The sequence below is a fragment of the Desmodus rotundus genome, chromosome 1, assembly GCF_022682495.2.
Source record: "Desmodus rotundus isolate HL8 chromosome 1, HLdesRot8A.1, whole genome shotgun sequence".
In the NCBI taxonomy this organism is placed as follows: domain Eukaryota; kingdom Metazoa; phylum Chordata; class Mammalia; order Chiroptera; family Phyllostomidae; genus Desmodus; species Desmodus rotundus.
Window position 1 is genome coordinate 154,120,281 of NC_071387.1, and position 17,056 is coordinate 154,137,336.

Consider the following 17,056-nt stretch of genomic DNA (forward strand, 5'->3'; position numbering starts at 1 on the left):
TTTATATTTCTATCTCTAAGCTTTGAAAATTTTATAAAAACCATCTTATAGACATCTAAAGATATATTCACCATGTAGACAAAATGTTATTATCCCCAAATATAACCAACTATACTAATCCAACTTGACTATAATTCATACAACCAGATACAAAGTATCTCAACATTACACTGAAGGTTAGTCTAAGGATTAAAAAGTATTTTCAGCTTTGGGAACCTTCAAAATAGCCATCTCATAAGAGGTAACTGAATAAAATTTTCTGCAGTATATTTAAAAGTCAGTGATGTTACCATAGAGATCTTTAATGACAACTCTAATCATTGGTATATTCAAATGATCACCTTCTTATTTTTGTCATTGCTGATCATGAAGAATGTTGTATTTGCATTTGCAAACTTACTACAATTACCAGCACTTCCAGATTGCCTGGGTGACTGTAATTTGAGAGAACTTAATTAAAAGTCCATTTTAATAAAACTACCTAATGATATTTTTAGAATTTTTCTGTTATAAATATAATTCATAGAAATGCAGGAAAGGAGGGTTTGTAAAGGCATACGCACTTAAAAGATAAATTTTCAGGTAAGTAAGAATTCTGAAAATACTTACAAAAATTTGAAAAGACATTGTGAGTAGTGAATTGATTTGCATTTTGACATGGTTCTGCATGGATAAGCCACACATTTTAATCTTGTGGGTCTTGATCTCCTCCTCAGGTAAAAGGAGAGGTTAAAGTATATGTTATTACCAATTTCCTGCCCCACACTTTGTGACTAAATTATTGTAGAAATCATGATTCCTTAAATAGAAACACTGACATGGATGCACTGACTAAGAATTTTAGCAGTGATAACAAATCTCACAGATCATCTGACCATTCTTTTGTTTGAGAGATGAGGAAACTGAGAGGGTGAAAAAAGCAGTTTTTAAAAAAGTATTCTTGTTAGTTATAAAACTGGAAGTGGACCACAAATCTGAAGCACACTGAAGACTGATTACATTTAAGACTTATTTCTATTGAAATTCATACAAATATTGACAATATTAATATTTGCATGAGCTTATTATTTTGTTTGCATTCCACCTACTCACTTTATACAAGTATACCAGTGGAGATGCATTTTCCTGGTACGAGTATGGAGATAAACCTTTCTTTCTCCCCCTGTTATTTCTTTTTTTTTTGCTAACATTAAATGAAAATTTATAAAAGTTTATAAAGGTATAAATGGCAGAAACATAACTGTGAGCTGTGGTAGATTAATTTGTATATACCTCATAGTAACAAATAAAATGCTTTACATATAATTTTTATTGAGAAATGTCAAATGAATAAACATGTATACAATTTGAGTTACCATGTTTAATTTAATAATAATTTCATAATTTGGTTGAGTTGAATTTGTTCATTTATATACTTTTTTCCAAAAAGAATTTTAGGAGGATTGATAATTTTCATTGATTTAATTGAACTCCTAATCAAGAGGGTCAAAGATAACTGGTGGAAACTTTAAAATGTTAAAGGAGACATTTTGGGAGAGGAAGAATGGAATCAAAATTTACTAACTGGGGAATAAATGTACACCCCACAATAGGCTATATATCATTTAATCAAGACAACGTTTCTCTTAAGTTTTATTATGATTTTTTAAAAACACAGAGGTAAACTAAGAATGGAAGAAGTATACTTCCCAGACTTAGTAAGTGAGGCTGTTAGAATTTAAACTGATTCTGATTAAGATACAAAGCAACTAATTAAAATACCCAGATATAATTCAGGTCATATACAGATAGGAATAAACTAAAAGACTGTGTCTGTAAGCATATTTACTTGCATTCCTATATGGAAGTGTCTATTTATTTTTGTAGTAACATTTGCAGTGAATACTACTTCTATTTCCAAGTACTCACATAAGAAAATCAAAAACATACCTTGTTATCTGTTTGATTATCATTGGTCATAATTATTCTTTCATAGGCTCCATAAAAACAAATTGATTAGTTCACTGATATAATAACATTAGACATATTAGTATACTTGTAGGATATAAAAGAGAAATGCCTTCTCTTGTTCTTAAGTTAAAACTAGGCTACTTGGACCCCATAAATTTCCATGGTATGTGAGATAAGATTAGTATCTAGTCTGCCATTTAATATTTGGTTATGAATTGTGTCACCAGGAACCTTGGACAGATTTATAGCAACAAGTTTAGTTAAAGATCATGGATGCTATTAATCCTGTTGTTACCAAACGTTCTTAGTGATTCACTTCAGAGGACAGACTAAGAAATGTTACCACATGTCCTTGCTCCAGTTATCCTCTCTCTTCACCACTTTTGCATGACGTAAACTACAAGGTTTTTTGAGGATTAGAGAACTCAGTATTTCCTGGTAGGTCACTTTTATCTTGGTAATTACCATTCTGTTCTTTCCAATACCTTTGATGTCCCCCCAAATTAAACCAATAATAAAGGGAAAACATGGCTAATTTTAGCATTCTTCTTCCTGTGGCATGCTCTGGCACTAAGTATTTACTTCTACAAAGTCTCATTATGTGGAGAAACTAAGGCACGAGATGTGAATGCTCAAGTACAACTGTAAAATGAATTCTAACTTTATTCTACCATTTAGAAAATGCATTCTTCGAGTAAGCTTCAGTTTCAAAACACAACATTATCCTTTTAAGTAAGCTGTGTCCCTAGGCATGAGGTGGACAGACTGCAAGGACCATTCAAGGTTTGGATGTTGTTCACAACTGAAGCAGATTGCTATACACTTTAACTCGGTGACAGGAAATGATCACGGAACTTGACCGAGTGAATATACAGACAGAATTACATTTTTGTTTACTTATACTATATAATAATATCTCAAAACATTTACTTGTGGTTTATTCCTTTTATGGATTAACTCATGGTCTGGCAATCCATCTGGCAGCATATTTTCCATAGATGCTCATGCTAAAGGCATAAATTCTAGGAACTTATTCTCTGGGTAGTGCACAAGGAAGCAGATACTCAGAGTGCAAAGATATTTAAGGAAACATAGTTTATAATCACAAAAATAGCTGGAAATAACCAGCACTTCATTAATAGGAGACTAGAAAGATAAATTATGAAATAATTGTAAAATAGGAAAAAAGTGTATCTGTATAAGGTGAATTTATATGTATACACACAATATATAAATATATACATATACTATATATATACATATACACAAGGGTATACACATGTCTTTGTTTATATATTTATAAATATTTGTATACCTGTGGAATATTTCTAGAGGGATACACAGGAAATCATGGGCAGTGTTTACCTTTGGAAGCAGGTTTAGAGTAGAGCAGAGGGTGGAGAGTGTGTGAAACAGGAAGAAATAGATGCACATTTCATTTTATATCCCGCTAGTGTTTGATTATATTTTGTACCTTAGTATATGTTATTTCTAAAATAAAAGCAAATCAAAACAAAAAAGAAATGAAAATAAAACAATAACTAGGAAAACAGAGTAAAAAATTACAACAGTTTAAATTCTCACTGTTACTCTCTCATAAAGTAGGTATGACTTTGCTGTGGCAAGGAAGTGGGAAATTATTTCAGTAATTCCGCAGAGTGATCTTACGTGAAGAGGAAATAAGAGGATAACTCAATTTCCATGGCCAAAAAGGGAATCTGTGAGTTTGCTTAAAAAAATATAAGCAAAATAATCAGTTACTCTATTCCCGTCATGCACAGTAGGACTTCCCTGTCAAATAAAGGGGAGGCCTAAAGAAACAGAGTCAGGCCACCCGGCGTGGAGCCTGCTATCATCCACGCATGCGCTTACTTAGTAAAGAGGTCAGAGGTTACACAGCTTGCTAAGGCTTTGCCCCTACTTAGTGTCTGGCCTCACTTTAATTCTTTCCACAGTATCAAGCTAATTCTATTTTGTTACAGAAAAGTGTAAATGATATTGGAAAAGCAGAGTATTCAACATGTGCCAAAATCTATCAGTCACATATTTGCTTAGCTAATATGGGTAAATATGTATGGAGTGTGCAGTCTGTGCCAGGAACATTCCAAGCATTTTCCATGTGTTAATTTATTTTATCTTTCGACAATTCTCAAAGAGGTACTGTTGTTACAAACCCTGATTATTCAGATAAGGAAATCTAGGCTAGTAGAAGTTATATAACTTGTTTACCAATACAATTTTTTAAAAGATTTTATTTATTTTTAGAGAGAGGGGAAGGGAGGGAGAGAGTGAGAGAAACATCAATGTTGCCTCTTGTGCAACCCCTACTGGGCACCTGGCCCACAACACAGGCATGTGCCCTGACTGGGAATCGAATTTGCAACCCTTCAGTTCTCAGGCTGGCACTCAATCCACAGAGCCACACCAGCCAGGGCCTAATAAAATTTTTCTTTACTATAAAATATAGTCCAATTTTACTATACTGTATTAAAAGTATGTGATATAAAAGTAAAATAATTATTCAAGATAAAGGCTTTAAATGCATTTATTCCAAGATTGAATATACAATGCAGATCAAAATATACAATAATTCTGAGATGCTTAGCCCAATAATTAAAAGTTAAATATTAACTAAAAGCTATGCATCAACATATATATATCAAATTATCTCTTATACTGCAAAAAAAAAGAACTAGAATCAATAAAATATTAATATTCTCTCAATTTTTTCAACCCTTTTTGACTAACAGGTTTGGATTAACAGTAGTATAATCTTTTACATGATGTTTTAAAAATGAGTTCTTGTTTTAAGAAAAGATTTTAGCAGATTACTTTATATATGGGAAACCAGGCTGGTAAAGTGACAACCTCCAACCACAAAGCAACTCATTAGTAAGTAACCTACCTAGACTCAGAAGTTACTGAATTTTCCCCTGTGGTCACACCACAAACCATGAAAAATATGTGGTATGCCATCTGAAATACATGGAACTTCACTGGTACTTTAAATAGTTTTCCTAAACCATTAGGTATACAGAAAGCTAATTAGTTTGCTACATGTACATCAGCCACAATCATATTTACTGAAGACTTGAAGAAGAGATATAGAGTACACCAGATCTCTGTTAAGTTGGGTGAAATTTTATATGCTATTCTAACTCTCCCCCAAAGCAGGAAATCCATCTAAATCCATGTTTGAAAATTAGTCACTTCCCCCTGTTTAAACATATTTCAGTGATTGGATGCCTGATACTTCTAAAAACAGCCTCTGACAGTTTTATTGGCTATAAAAGTTCTTAACATGACTCAAATTTGCTTCCCTAATTTTTGACCCATTTGCTCTGGTTCTTCCAAATGTATTTTGTATTTGTAGGCAGCCATCACATCTCCCTAAGTTTTTTTCCAGGTTAGTTCTTTCCAGTTCCCTCAAAGTTCCTTATAGGACTCTTTTCTGACTTCCTATTGGCTGGTTAATATTCCTGCTGAAAAATGATTTGTGAAAGCATTAAGGGTCCCCACATAATCTGAACATTGTCAACTACAACACAACCACGGCTCCCCGAGCTGCGTCCATACTGTTACTAACATAACTCTGGCCTGTGTTGTTTTGTAGTTGACTGTAGTTGCTGTGTTTTAAGCAATCCGATCACACATTTGATTGCTAAATTAAAATTTCAAATTGTTAACAGTAACTCCCATCAGATTATGGCTCTTCCACTCTAGTTTTCAATCTGTCACAGTAGGGTTTCTCTATACTGTCTCTACCTGTACCCCCAACACAGGCAGCTCACTCTTTCAGCTACCTTTTTGGCTCTTTATCATTGCTAACCTGATAAGGCAGTTTCCTGTGTTTTCATCCAAATTACTCATGAAAAAACTGAATAGTTTGGAGGCATGGATGGAGACGTTCAGCACACCAGTGGAGACCTCAGTCCACGCAGATAAATAACAATGTGCAGAGGACACAAATTAAAAAGTTCAGTTTAAACTCCTAAAGAAGGAGTTTTGCAAACACAGAATCTAGCAAAGGGTATTTTAATTTCAGCAGATATTTAAGTTTTATGTTATATGGTTTAGAATTATTTTTACTTTTTAAATGTTAGGGAAATTTAGAGAACACCACAACTTTCCATAATTAGAGTTGCTCAAAAAGTTATAAAACAAAAATTCTATGAGAAAGGAATCATTATCCCCACATGCAGATTTAGAACCAAAACTTAGAGAAAGTCAGTAACTTGATTAAGGTTGCCAAAAAAGTGGCTGAGCCGGACTTCAAACCCAGATGCAGGGCTCCAGTTGCTCCAATTAATTCTATTAACTAAAGAGTTCAGTTCTCTTCTCCTTCAATACCCACAACTATATCACACCTGGGAAAATATCCTTTCCTTAAGTTTGTTTGTTATTCTCTCATAGTAATACCACCTACATATGTTCCTTCCTTCCTTCCTTCCTTCCTTCCTTCCTTCCTTCCATCCTTCCTTCCTTCCTATCTTCCTTCATTTCTCTCTCTTCTTTCTTTCTATTTTTTTGAGCTTAGACATTAGTAAAGCCTTTCTTTTTACAAAAATATATTTTATTGATTATGCTATTAACAGTTGTCCCAATTTTTCCCCCTTTGCCCCCCTCCACCTGGTACTCCTTATTTCCTCTGGCAATCCCCCTCCTTAGTTCATGTCCATGAGTCATGCATACAATTTCTTTGGCTACTCCACTTCCTATACTGTTCTTAACAAACCCCCACCTATTCTGTACCTACCAATTTGTACTTCTTAATCCCTGCACCTTTTGCCCCATTCTCCCCCTCACCCTCCCAACTGATAACCATCAAAATGTTCTCCATATCTATGATTTTGTTTCTGTTCTGCTTCTTTGCTTAGTTTGTTTTTTAGATTCAATTGTTGATAGTTTTGAATTTGCTGTTTTAATGTTCATAGTTTTGATCTTCTTTTTCTTATGTATGTCCCTGTAACATTTCATATAATAATGGCTTAGTGATAATGAATTCCTTTAGCTTTACCTTGTCGGGAAGCACTTTATCTGCCCTTCCATTCTAAATGATAGCTTTGCTGGACAGAGTAACCTAGGTTGTAGGTCCTTTATTTTCATGACTTTGAATATTTCTTGTCAGTCCCTTCCAGCCTGCAAAGTTTCTTTTGAGAAATCAGCAGACAGTCTTATAGGAACTCCTTTGTAGGTAACTATCAGCTTTTTTCTTGCTGGTTTTAAGATTCTTTATCTTTAACCTTTGACATTTTAATTATGATGTGCTTTGGGGTGGTCCTCTTTGTATCCATCTTGTTTGGGACTCTCTTGCTTCCTGGACTTGTATGTCTATTTCTTTCATCAAATTAGGGATTTTTTCTTTCATTATATTTTCAAATAAGTTTTCAATTTCTTGCCCTTTATCTTTTTCCAACACCCGTATGATGTGAATGTTTCAATAATGCTCTATGGTGGAAATCCCACATCCTTCTTATTCAACAAGAAAAAGTACACAAGGGCTTGAACACATCTGTTTACATAAAATAGTTCTCATGCATACTCAGAAACACATATGAAACTATTTCTATCAATGAAATATTTAACAATACCATTATATAGAAATCATTATCAAAGTCAGCATTTTAGTTGAGCCATTAGTGACATCGATCCTTCTGATGTGGACCCAATTCTCACATTAGCCTCTTTATCAAGCAAATCAGCATAGGACAATAGACAGAATTTGGGATTTTAGTCAGAAAAAGAGAGCTTAAACATCTCCCCAACATTTAGTAGCTCCTCGGGAGAGTAAGCTAAGGCTCCTAGGGTCTCACTCTATACTCTCTCCCAAAGTGATCACTTCCAAAAGAATGGCTCCATTTTCCAACAGTAAGAATTTGCTAATGTATTTCTACAGCATGGGCCTCTGTTATGAGATTTAGCTCTGTCTACCCTGCTTCTCTCAAAGTTAAGATCCCACTGGAGATCTTAAAAAAACTCATCATCTTTCCCCTATCTCCAGTGATCATTATTTCAGATCAGAGCACCATCATCTATCCACCCACTCGTACCAGGAACTTGGGAAACATCCTTCATTCCACTTTCATCAGGCTTCATAACCAAGCTCTACCTCCTATAGTTCTACTTTAAAGAAGCAAAGCAAAACAAAAAAGCCTTAAAAGGTGACCACTTCCCTTTGCTTCTTCTGTTACCTCCCTGGTTCACACCAACAAGTTCTCTCCCTTCGATACATCTATACCTAATTCTATTTAATTTGTCCTCATGTCAACCCTTTCCAGTTCCCAGTTCACCACAAACAGGGAGATCTTTCTAAAGTTCATACCTTATCATGTCACACCCTTGCTTAAAATAATTCTATGACTTCCCCTACAAAAAAATTCAAATTTCTACTTGTGCCTTACAGGGTGGCCCACATCACAAGCCTCATTTCCTACCAAACCTTTATATTCAGCCTTACTACAGTTCTTTTCATGTCCTCAAATTCAGTATGCTCTCTCATGCTATATAACTTATAAGGTTTTTCTTGAATTAATCTGCTGGGAATGCAGTGATGGAATTACTTCCATTTCGGTATAAAGAATATCAAATAAGATCACTCCATCCAGATTCATTAGAAAGCTGAAAGGGTTGGGGATGGGAGTGGGGGTGAAGAAAATGAGGTACCAACCTGAATGAGCATCCAGCTAAACTGGCAAAGATATAGGTAGTGCGTGACAGCAGCCACGGCCGAACAGCTCTCCGCGGTGAGTTGGGGACTTGCATAGGCAGATGCCAGAAACACAATCTGTAAGAAACAAACACATTTATTTTTAAATCAGGATAAAATCAATCAAGAATATTAAGAAAATAAACTGTTTTCTTATCTGAATCTATAATTCAATGACCCAAAGGGACAATAAGTTGATTTGTTGCTCAAACTGAGATGACTAAGAATCTTCCAAAACTGGCAATATATGAATTGTTATATTTCTAAAACACAATGAATTCTATGAAATTATGCTACATGTTGCTTTGGGCTGTCAAGAAGAAATTCTCAAAGTAAACCTTCTTCTTACTATTGGGGGGCAAAAATCCCATGAAACACATGTGTTTTAGCTAAGTAGAAAAGAGAAAATAGAGCATAACTACCATTCCTTGTTTAAGCTAATGGGAAAAAACAGAAAGAAGCAAAAGCTGACTTTACCCTCATCTCCATCTTCTTGCTGAGAAGTAACATATGTAACAAAATAGACAAATTAAATTTTAAATTTCCAATTCTGTTGGGAACCATCCTGCCTGGTCTCAGAAACTGTAACACCTCATGGCTAAGGCTGAGTAAAAAGACCTTGGGACCATAAGCCACTTAGGAAACAAAGCTTATCTTCCCTCTGCCCCCTTTCACCTCGCCCTGCTTGGCCCCAGGTGGATGACTGGTTAGCCAATGATGGGTAAAATTCCTCAAAGGAGGGACAACCAAAGACAGGCATGGTAGTAAAGGGGCCCTTAGGGAAGGACTTGGGGGGCTATAGAAAAAGGGGGTGATGGACCCTCACCCCTTGGCTTTGACATGGCCTGAGTCCTCATTCTGTCTGCAAGAAGTCTCCTAATCTCTTGGCTGTCTTGCTTCCCCTGCCTGATTTAAGCCTGAAACAATGCCAGAGGGTGGTGCAGCCCTGAGCAGAAACAGGCAGTTCCCCGGAACAATCAGGCCTAAGAAAGAATGCGTAAAATCCTGCGAAACTTGCTTTGCTAAGAATGCCCTCAATTTAAATGATAAGCGTCCAAGCATGAAATGAGTTTGTTTCCCAAAGTTTTATGGCCCTTTAGCTAACTGACCCGGACTCAGAATAAGCCCTCAGAGTTCTTTGAATGTTATGTATTGTTTGATCATTATTGCCTGACAATGATTGATGAGCTTTACCTGTATTCCTGTGCAAATTGAACCCCCAAAAAGCCCACTGAGGCACAGACTCATGGCCCTTCTCCCCTGAGAGATTGGCCACCTTTCCTCCCCAAGCAGATCATGTCTTGGTAGACTTATTCTCATCCGTGGCGACAGTTAGCTCACAGATCTTTAAGGCATATAACCTAAGAAAAGGTACAGTTTTACCATTGTTCTTTTACTAAAACATGTAAAGATAACCAGGATAAAGATTATTTTCACCGTCAGTTTCTAGATACATTAAGTTGAACACTGTAATATTTTTTTAAATGTTGTTTTTCAAAGGTTCTCAGTCATTTATGTATTGATTCATTCAGCAAGTGTCTGAATATCTATCAACTACATAGCATTATGTTATCTCTGTAAGATAAAGAATATGATGGCTAATAACTACTGTGTACCAGCAATGTGCTACATGTTTTCTCATGCTTTGTGTGTGTGTGTGTAATCCACATATTAATGATTTGAAGTCATTGTTTTGTATCCAATTTAATAAATGATGAAAGATGATCTGATAGGGGAATTAAGTTGTTAAAGGTCACTGAACACGTTTCAAAGTAAAGTAGGATTCAAATCCTGGTGCTCTGATTGTAAAACCAGAGTTCTTTCTAGAATACCAAAAGCTAAATTAAGCACAAGTCCTGCCTAAGAGCTGACATTCAAGTTCACTGTTTCTCAGTCCTGTTTAACCCCTGTCCCACAACACGTTCATAATGGAAATAGAATGTAATGCCAATAGCAATAAGATATTATTCTTTTTTGTTAAATATTTTGTATTTATTTATTTTTAGAGATAGGGGAAGGGAAGGAGAAAGAGAGGGAGAGATACTTCAATGTGTGGTGGCCTTTCGCTGGGTACCCGGCCTGCAACCCAGGAATGTGCCCTGACTGGGAATCGAACTGGTGACCCTTTGATTCACAGGCCCATGCACCAGCCAGGGTATTATTCTTAATTCCATATTGATAACTACAGAAATCTTAACTACAGAGAAAAAAAAATTCCCAAAAGAGTATCTGATATATTTTTAATAACTTAGAAAATTATTTTCTTCAAAAATAAATAAAATGAAATAAAATAAAATAAAATAAAATAATAAAATAAAATAAAATGGCAAGAAAATTATTTGCTGCTTCTGGTTGATCAGAGCTCTACTTAATAGCCAAGGGAGAAACTAGAGGAAATACCTAGTTGTTTCTTTTTTTCCACTTTAAACATAATGCATGTGACTCTGCTTTGTTGGGCTAAATAATTACCACTAATAAAAACTTTTTCCTGTAAGCCTCAATTCTCAGTACTCCTTAATAGATACTCCCCCAACTGCCACACACTTTACTGTCCTCTGTCTATGAAATGCCCTTCTCTCTACTCTCCATCTCATCCAAAACCTCCTCTGTTTTTATAGGGCCCATACAAATTCCACCTGCCTACTCTGATTATAACAGACTCCCAGACTTTCCTATTTTTTAAGCTGCATAGCACTTACTATTGAACATTTAGAATGAGCCAAATGTTGTCCTTTCTAATAGGAGAGTGCCCAAGGATAAAGCCAGAGACACACATGATGAAATAAAATGTGATAGGTATGGAGTAAATTATCAGGAAATGCAGAATCAAGATTGACTATTCCTGTTTGTGGGAGTCAAAGAGGAAACAGAATTGCTGTAACTACGTGATTGCTGTTCCCTAAAACATGTTCCATGACCTCTCTCAACTCTGCCTTTGTTCTCTTCTTCCTTCTAGCTACAATTTCTCATCTTCCTCTACTGAAATCATATATATTTTTTCAAGGCATGGTTGAAATGTCAGCTCTAACATAAATATAGAACTATTTCTTTCAACCATAAACAACCTTTCCTCCTGTTTTTTAAAAAAGGATTTTATTAGCTAAGGATTGGTTTTCCCATAAACCTTGATTTCCCCTATTCTTAGATAAAATCAATCTTAATGGCGTGAAAAACTGTCAACTCCTTAAGGACAACAATTTGATCTTATTCCCTATTATAATTATTTTGAGATTGAGATATATATTTTAAAACATAGCAATTATTCACTATCCCATACAGACCCTTTCATGGATTTAAGCACAGTATTATTTAAATAGCTTTACTGAAGTATGATTAACAGACATAAAGTGTATGCTCTAACAAGCTTTGACACATATATACACCTCTGCAGCCATCATCACAATCAGTATGATTAACATGTACATCACCTTTAAAGTTACCGCATGACCGCATGACCTCTGTGGTACTTCCCTGCATCACTGCTTCTCGTATCCCCAAGCAACCTGTTTTCTATCACTACACATAAGTTTGCATTTACTAGAATTTTATGTAATTGGAACCAAATGTACACTTTTTTCTCCAGTGTATTTCAGTCAGCATCATTATTTTGAGAGTCATCCAAAATAACACATCACTAGTTCATTCTCTTTATTGTTGACCAGTATTCCAATTACATATCCTTTCACCTGCTGATGGATATTTGGGCTGTTTCCAGTTTTCAGCTTTTATAAATAAAGCTGTCATGAATGTACAAGTCTTTGTATGGACATATGCTTCCATTTATTTTCAGTAAATATCAAGGAGAGGAATGGCTGGATCATATGGTCTATATTTATTTTTAAAAATGGATAAATTGTTTTTCAAAGTGTTGGCAACATTTTACATTCTCACCAGCAATGCGTGAGTGTCCAGTTGCTTCACATTTTCACTAAAACTTTTTATGGTGAGTTAGCTTTTTTCCCAAGCAAAAGTTTATTTAGAAAGTCACAGTGGTAAAAGAAAAGAGCCATGGTGAGTTAGTTTTTAAGATTTTAGCCTTTAAAAAATTTATAAAGAGCTTATAAAACTCAACACTAAGAAAAACAATCCAAATAAAACATGGGCAAAGGACCAGAATAGACACTTCTCCAAAGAGGACATGCAGATGAGCAACAGACATATGAAAAGATGCTCAGCATCACTAATCATCAGAGAGATGAAAATTAAAACCCAATGAGATATCACCTCCCACCTGGCAGAATTGCTCTCATCAATAAATCAACAGACATCAAGTGCTGGTGAGGATGTAGAGAAAAGGGAACCCTTTTACCCTGTTGGTGGGAATGCAGACTGGTACAGCCACTGTGGAAAGCAGTATGGAATTTCCTCAAAAAAAAACAGAAATGAATCTGCCTTATGACTCAGTGATCCCATTTCTAGGAATTTATCCAAAGAAACCTGAAACACTAATTTAAAAGAACATCTGCACCCCTATGTTCACTGCAGCATTATTTACGATAGTCAAGATTTGAAAGCAGCCCAGGTGTCCATCGACAAATGAGTGGATAAAAAATCTGTGGTACATTTACACAATGGCATACTAAGCTGTAAAGAAAGGAAATCTTACCCTTTTTGACAGCATGGATGGCCCTGGAGAACATTATGCTAAGTGAAATAAGCCAGTTAGAGAAAGACAAGTACCATCTGATTACACTCATATGTGGAATCTAAAGCACAAAATGAAGTAACAAGTAAAATAGTGACAGACTCATAGATGGAGAGCAGATGACAGTTGCCGGGGGAAGGGGTGAGTAGGGAGGGGAGGGGCATAGAAAAAAAAAAGGGGAAAAACTCAAAAAATAGAATAAAATTTAATTAAAATTAAAATATTTCAGGCTTTCTAATAGGTACACAGTAACTCATTGTGTATTTGATTTTCGTTTACCTAATCAATAATGATGTTGATCACTTTCTCCCGTGCTTATTAGAAATCCTTTTGTCCACTTTTAAAATTGGGTTGTTTTCTTACTACTGAGTTTGAAGTTCTTTCTACAATCATCATACAAGTCTTTCAACAGATATTTGATTTGCAAATATTTTCTCCCAGTCAGTGGCTTGTCTCCTAATTCTCTTAAATGTCTTTTGAAGAACACTTTTTCAGAATTTTGGTTTCTTAACATTGATGAAACCCAACTGGATTGGATTATACTTTTTTGACCTTTTATAGATTTACTTTTGGTGTTGTAGCTAAAAAAATGCCTAACCCAAATTAACAAACCATGTTTGTTAAACTATGTTTGTTTTTCTAACATGGTTTTCTAGGAATTTTAAAGTTTCAGGTTTTAAAATTAGGTCTTTGATTGATTTTGAAATATTTTGAATATGATGCGAAATATGGTCCAAAGCTTTTTGTTTGTTTTGCATGTGGATATCCAATTGTTCTAGTCTTTTCTTTCAGAAGGACTATCCTTTTGCTAATGAATTGCTTGTATTTGCCTATATACTCGTATGTGGGAGTCAGTTTCTGGACCCTTTAATCCATTCCACTGATCGATTTGTTTACATCAACACCACATCAACTTGATTATTGTAGTTATAATGCTTGAAAACAGGTAGTATTAGGCTTGTTTTTTTTTCAAGGTTGTTTTGGTTATTTCAAGTCATTGTAATTTCCATATGAATTTCAGAACCAAGTAGCTGGTTTCTGTGCTGAAAAGAGAAAAGCTGCGGGGTTTTGACTGGGACAGTGTTGAATCCCAGGCTAAGAATTGGCACATTAACAACATGAACATGGCAACTCCATTTATTTAGGTTTTCTTATTTCTCTTAGGTATGTTTGTAGTTATCTATGTACTGGTCCTTCACATATTAAATGAAATTATCCCTAAGTATTTATATTTTCACTTATTATAATTGATATTTCATTAAATTTTAATTTCTGATTGTTCATTGCAAGTATATAGAAATATGCTTGACTTTGGATATTGCTCTTGTATCCTGCACACTTAAAAAACACACACTAATATGAGTAGCTCTTCTGTAGAAAACGTTACTGTATTTTTCTACATAAAGGATCATGCTATCGCTGAATAAAGGGACATTTATTTATTTTCTAATCAAAGTGGCTGTAATTTCCTGCCTTCCTGGGACAGACAGGTAGGTAGATAGACAGAGATGGGTAGATACAGACACACTGTACACACACACAATATTGAAAAGAGGTGGTGAAAATGAACACCCTTGCTTTGTTGCTGATCTTAGGGAAAAACATTTTGTTTTTTTCGTGGGCTGAACTGTGTCCCCCCAGCCCAGTTCATATGTTGAAATCCTAATCTCTGGTACTTCAGAATGTAACTGTATTTGAAAAATGAGATCACTAAAGAAGCGATTAAGTTAAAATGAGGTCTTTAGGATGGCTTCTAATCCAGAATGACAGGTGTGCTTATAAGAAAAGGAAATTTTGGACAAAATAAGCACGTGCACAGAAGAAAGGCCACGTGAAGACCAAGGGAGAAGACAGACATCTACAAAGCAAGGAGTGAGGCCTCAAAATGAAATCAGTCCTGCCAACGCCTCGATTTCAAACTTCTAGCCTCCAAAACTGTGAGAAAAATAAATGTGTTATATAAGCCATCCAGTTTGTGGTATTTTATTATGGCAGCCCTGGCAAATTAATACAACATGAGGTTAGATACATGTTTTTCTGATGCCCTAATCAAGTTAAAATCCCCCCATGCCTACTTTGTCAGGAGGTTTTTGTTTGTTTGTTTTTAAATCAGGGATGGATAACAAGCAAAATAGCCACAGACTCATAGATAGAGAGCAGGCTGACAACTTCGGGGTGTGGGTAGGGGGGTGGAGGGACTGAGCAAAAAAGTAAAAAGAGAAAGGGACACAGGGACAACAGTGTGGTGATCACAGGTGGGAGGGGTCTGGTTGGATGTGGAAGAAGGTATTGGGGGGATAAATGGTAATGGAAAAAATACAATAAAAATAAATAAATCAGAAATGGATACTGAATTTTGGTAAATGCTATTTCTCTATTAAGATTATAAAAACGATATTCCATTTTTGTTTGTTAATATAATAAATCATATGGTTTGATCTTTGAATAAACCAATCTAGCATTACTGGAAATGGTTCTCACTTTCTTGTAATGCATTAGCCTTCCGGTCTGCTAAAACGGAATTACGAATGTCTGCACCAAGGCTCGTGAGGGACACTGGCTGGAGTTGCACTTGTAATATGCCTGTCCCGTTTTTCTGTCGGGGTAATGAATGCTGATTTCAGAGAGTGAGCTAGGAAGTTCTTCCTCTTTTTCGGTTTTCTGGAAGAATTTGTGTAGAATTAATATTTTCTTTTCTTTAAATGTTGGTAAAATTTATCAGTAAAGCCATATTAGGACTACAGTTTTCTTACTGGGAAGATTCTTAAATATAGATTTAATTTCTTTAATAAATATGGAGCTACTCAGGTCATCTACTTCTTCTTGAATGAGTTTTGGTAATTTGTGTCTTTTTAAAAATGTGTCCATTTCACTGAAATTGGCAAATTGATTGGTAGAAAGTTATGTATTTATTCCCTTGTTATCAAGATCTTTGGTTGTGCCCCTTTTCTCTTGCTTCGTATTGGTAATTTGGATTTACTCTATTATTTTTCCTGATCATTCTAAACAAGGTTGCTAATTTTATTAATCCAAAAGAACTAACTCTTGGTTTCACTGATTTTCTCTATTGTTTTGCTGCTTTCTAGTGCAACGATTGTGTTTTGCTCTTTACTATTTAATTTCTATGTACTTTGATTTTAAAAAATTGGGTTTTGTGGTCATATTTTGGAAACTTTACTTCTTTTTTCAAATATAGGCATTTAGTTCTATAAATTACCTCTTAGTATACTACTTTAGCAGGATAGCTCAAATGTTGATATACTGTATTTTCATTCAGTTCAAAATGCTTTGAGGTTTTTCTGCTGATTTTTTGACCTACGGACTGTTTGTAAGTGTACTAATCAGTTTCCAAATATTTGATGATATTCCAAAGATCCTTCTGTTGTTGATTTCTAATTTAATTTCATTGTGGGCACAGTATATGCTCTGTATGATGGTAATCATTTTGAACTTCTATGGGTATTTAACAAAAATGTGTATTCTACTGTTGTAGGGTGGCATGTTCTATAAACCTCAGTTAGGTCCAGTTGGATGATAACATTTTAAAAATATCTATATTCTTCCTGATTTTCTGTTCTTTTCTTCACTATCAGTTATTCAAAAGTTATATCAGTTCTTTAAATTCCCAACTAGAATTGTGGATTTGTCAATTTTCCCTTATAGTTCTATCAAGTTTTGCATAGTATATTTGGAAGCTCTGTTATTAGGCATATAAATATTTAGCATTATTATATCTCTCAGTAAAATGACCCCAC

The 17,056-nt window shown here is 35.0% G+C and overlaps 1 protein-coding gene across 1 annotated transcript in view; it reads right to left on the bottom strand.

The window, feature by feature from the left end:
* ADGRV1 (adhesion G protein-coupled receptor V1) overlaps window positions 1-17,056 on the bottom strand; it is a 489,468-nt gene that overhangs the window by 140,882 nt on the left and 331,530 nt on the right. Inside the window, exon 84 of the mRNA XM_045197863.2 lies at window positions 8,618-8,734. Coding sequence (XP_045053798.2) covers window positions 8,618-8,734 — 117 coding nt within the window. The remainder of the gene's footprint in view (window positions 1-8,617; window positions 8,735-17,056) is intronic.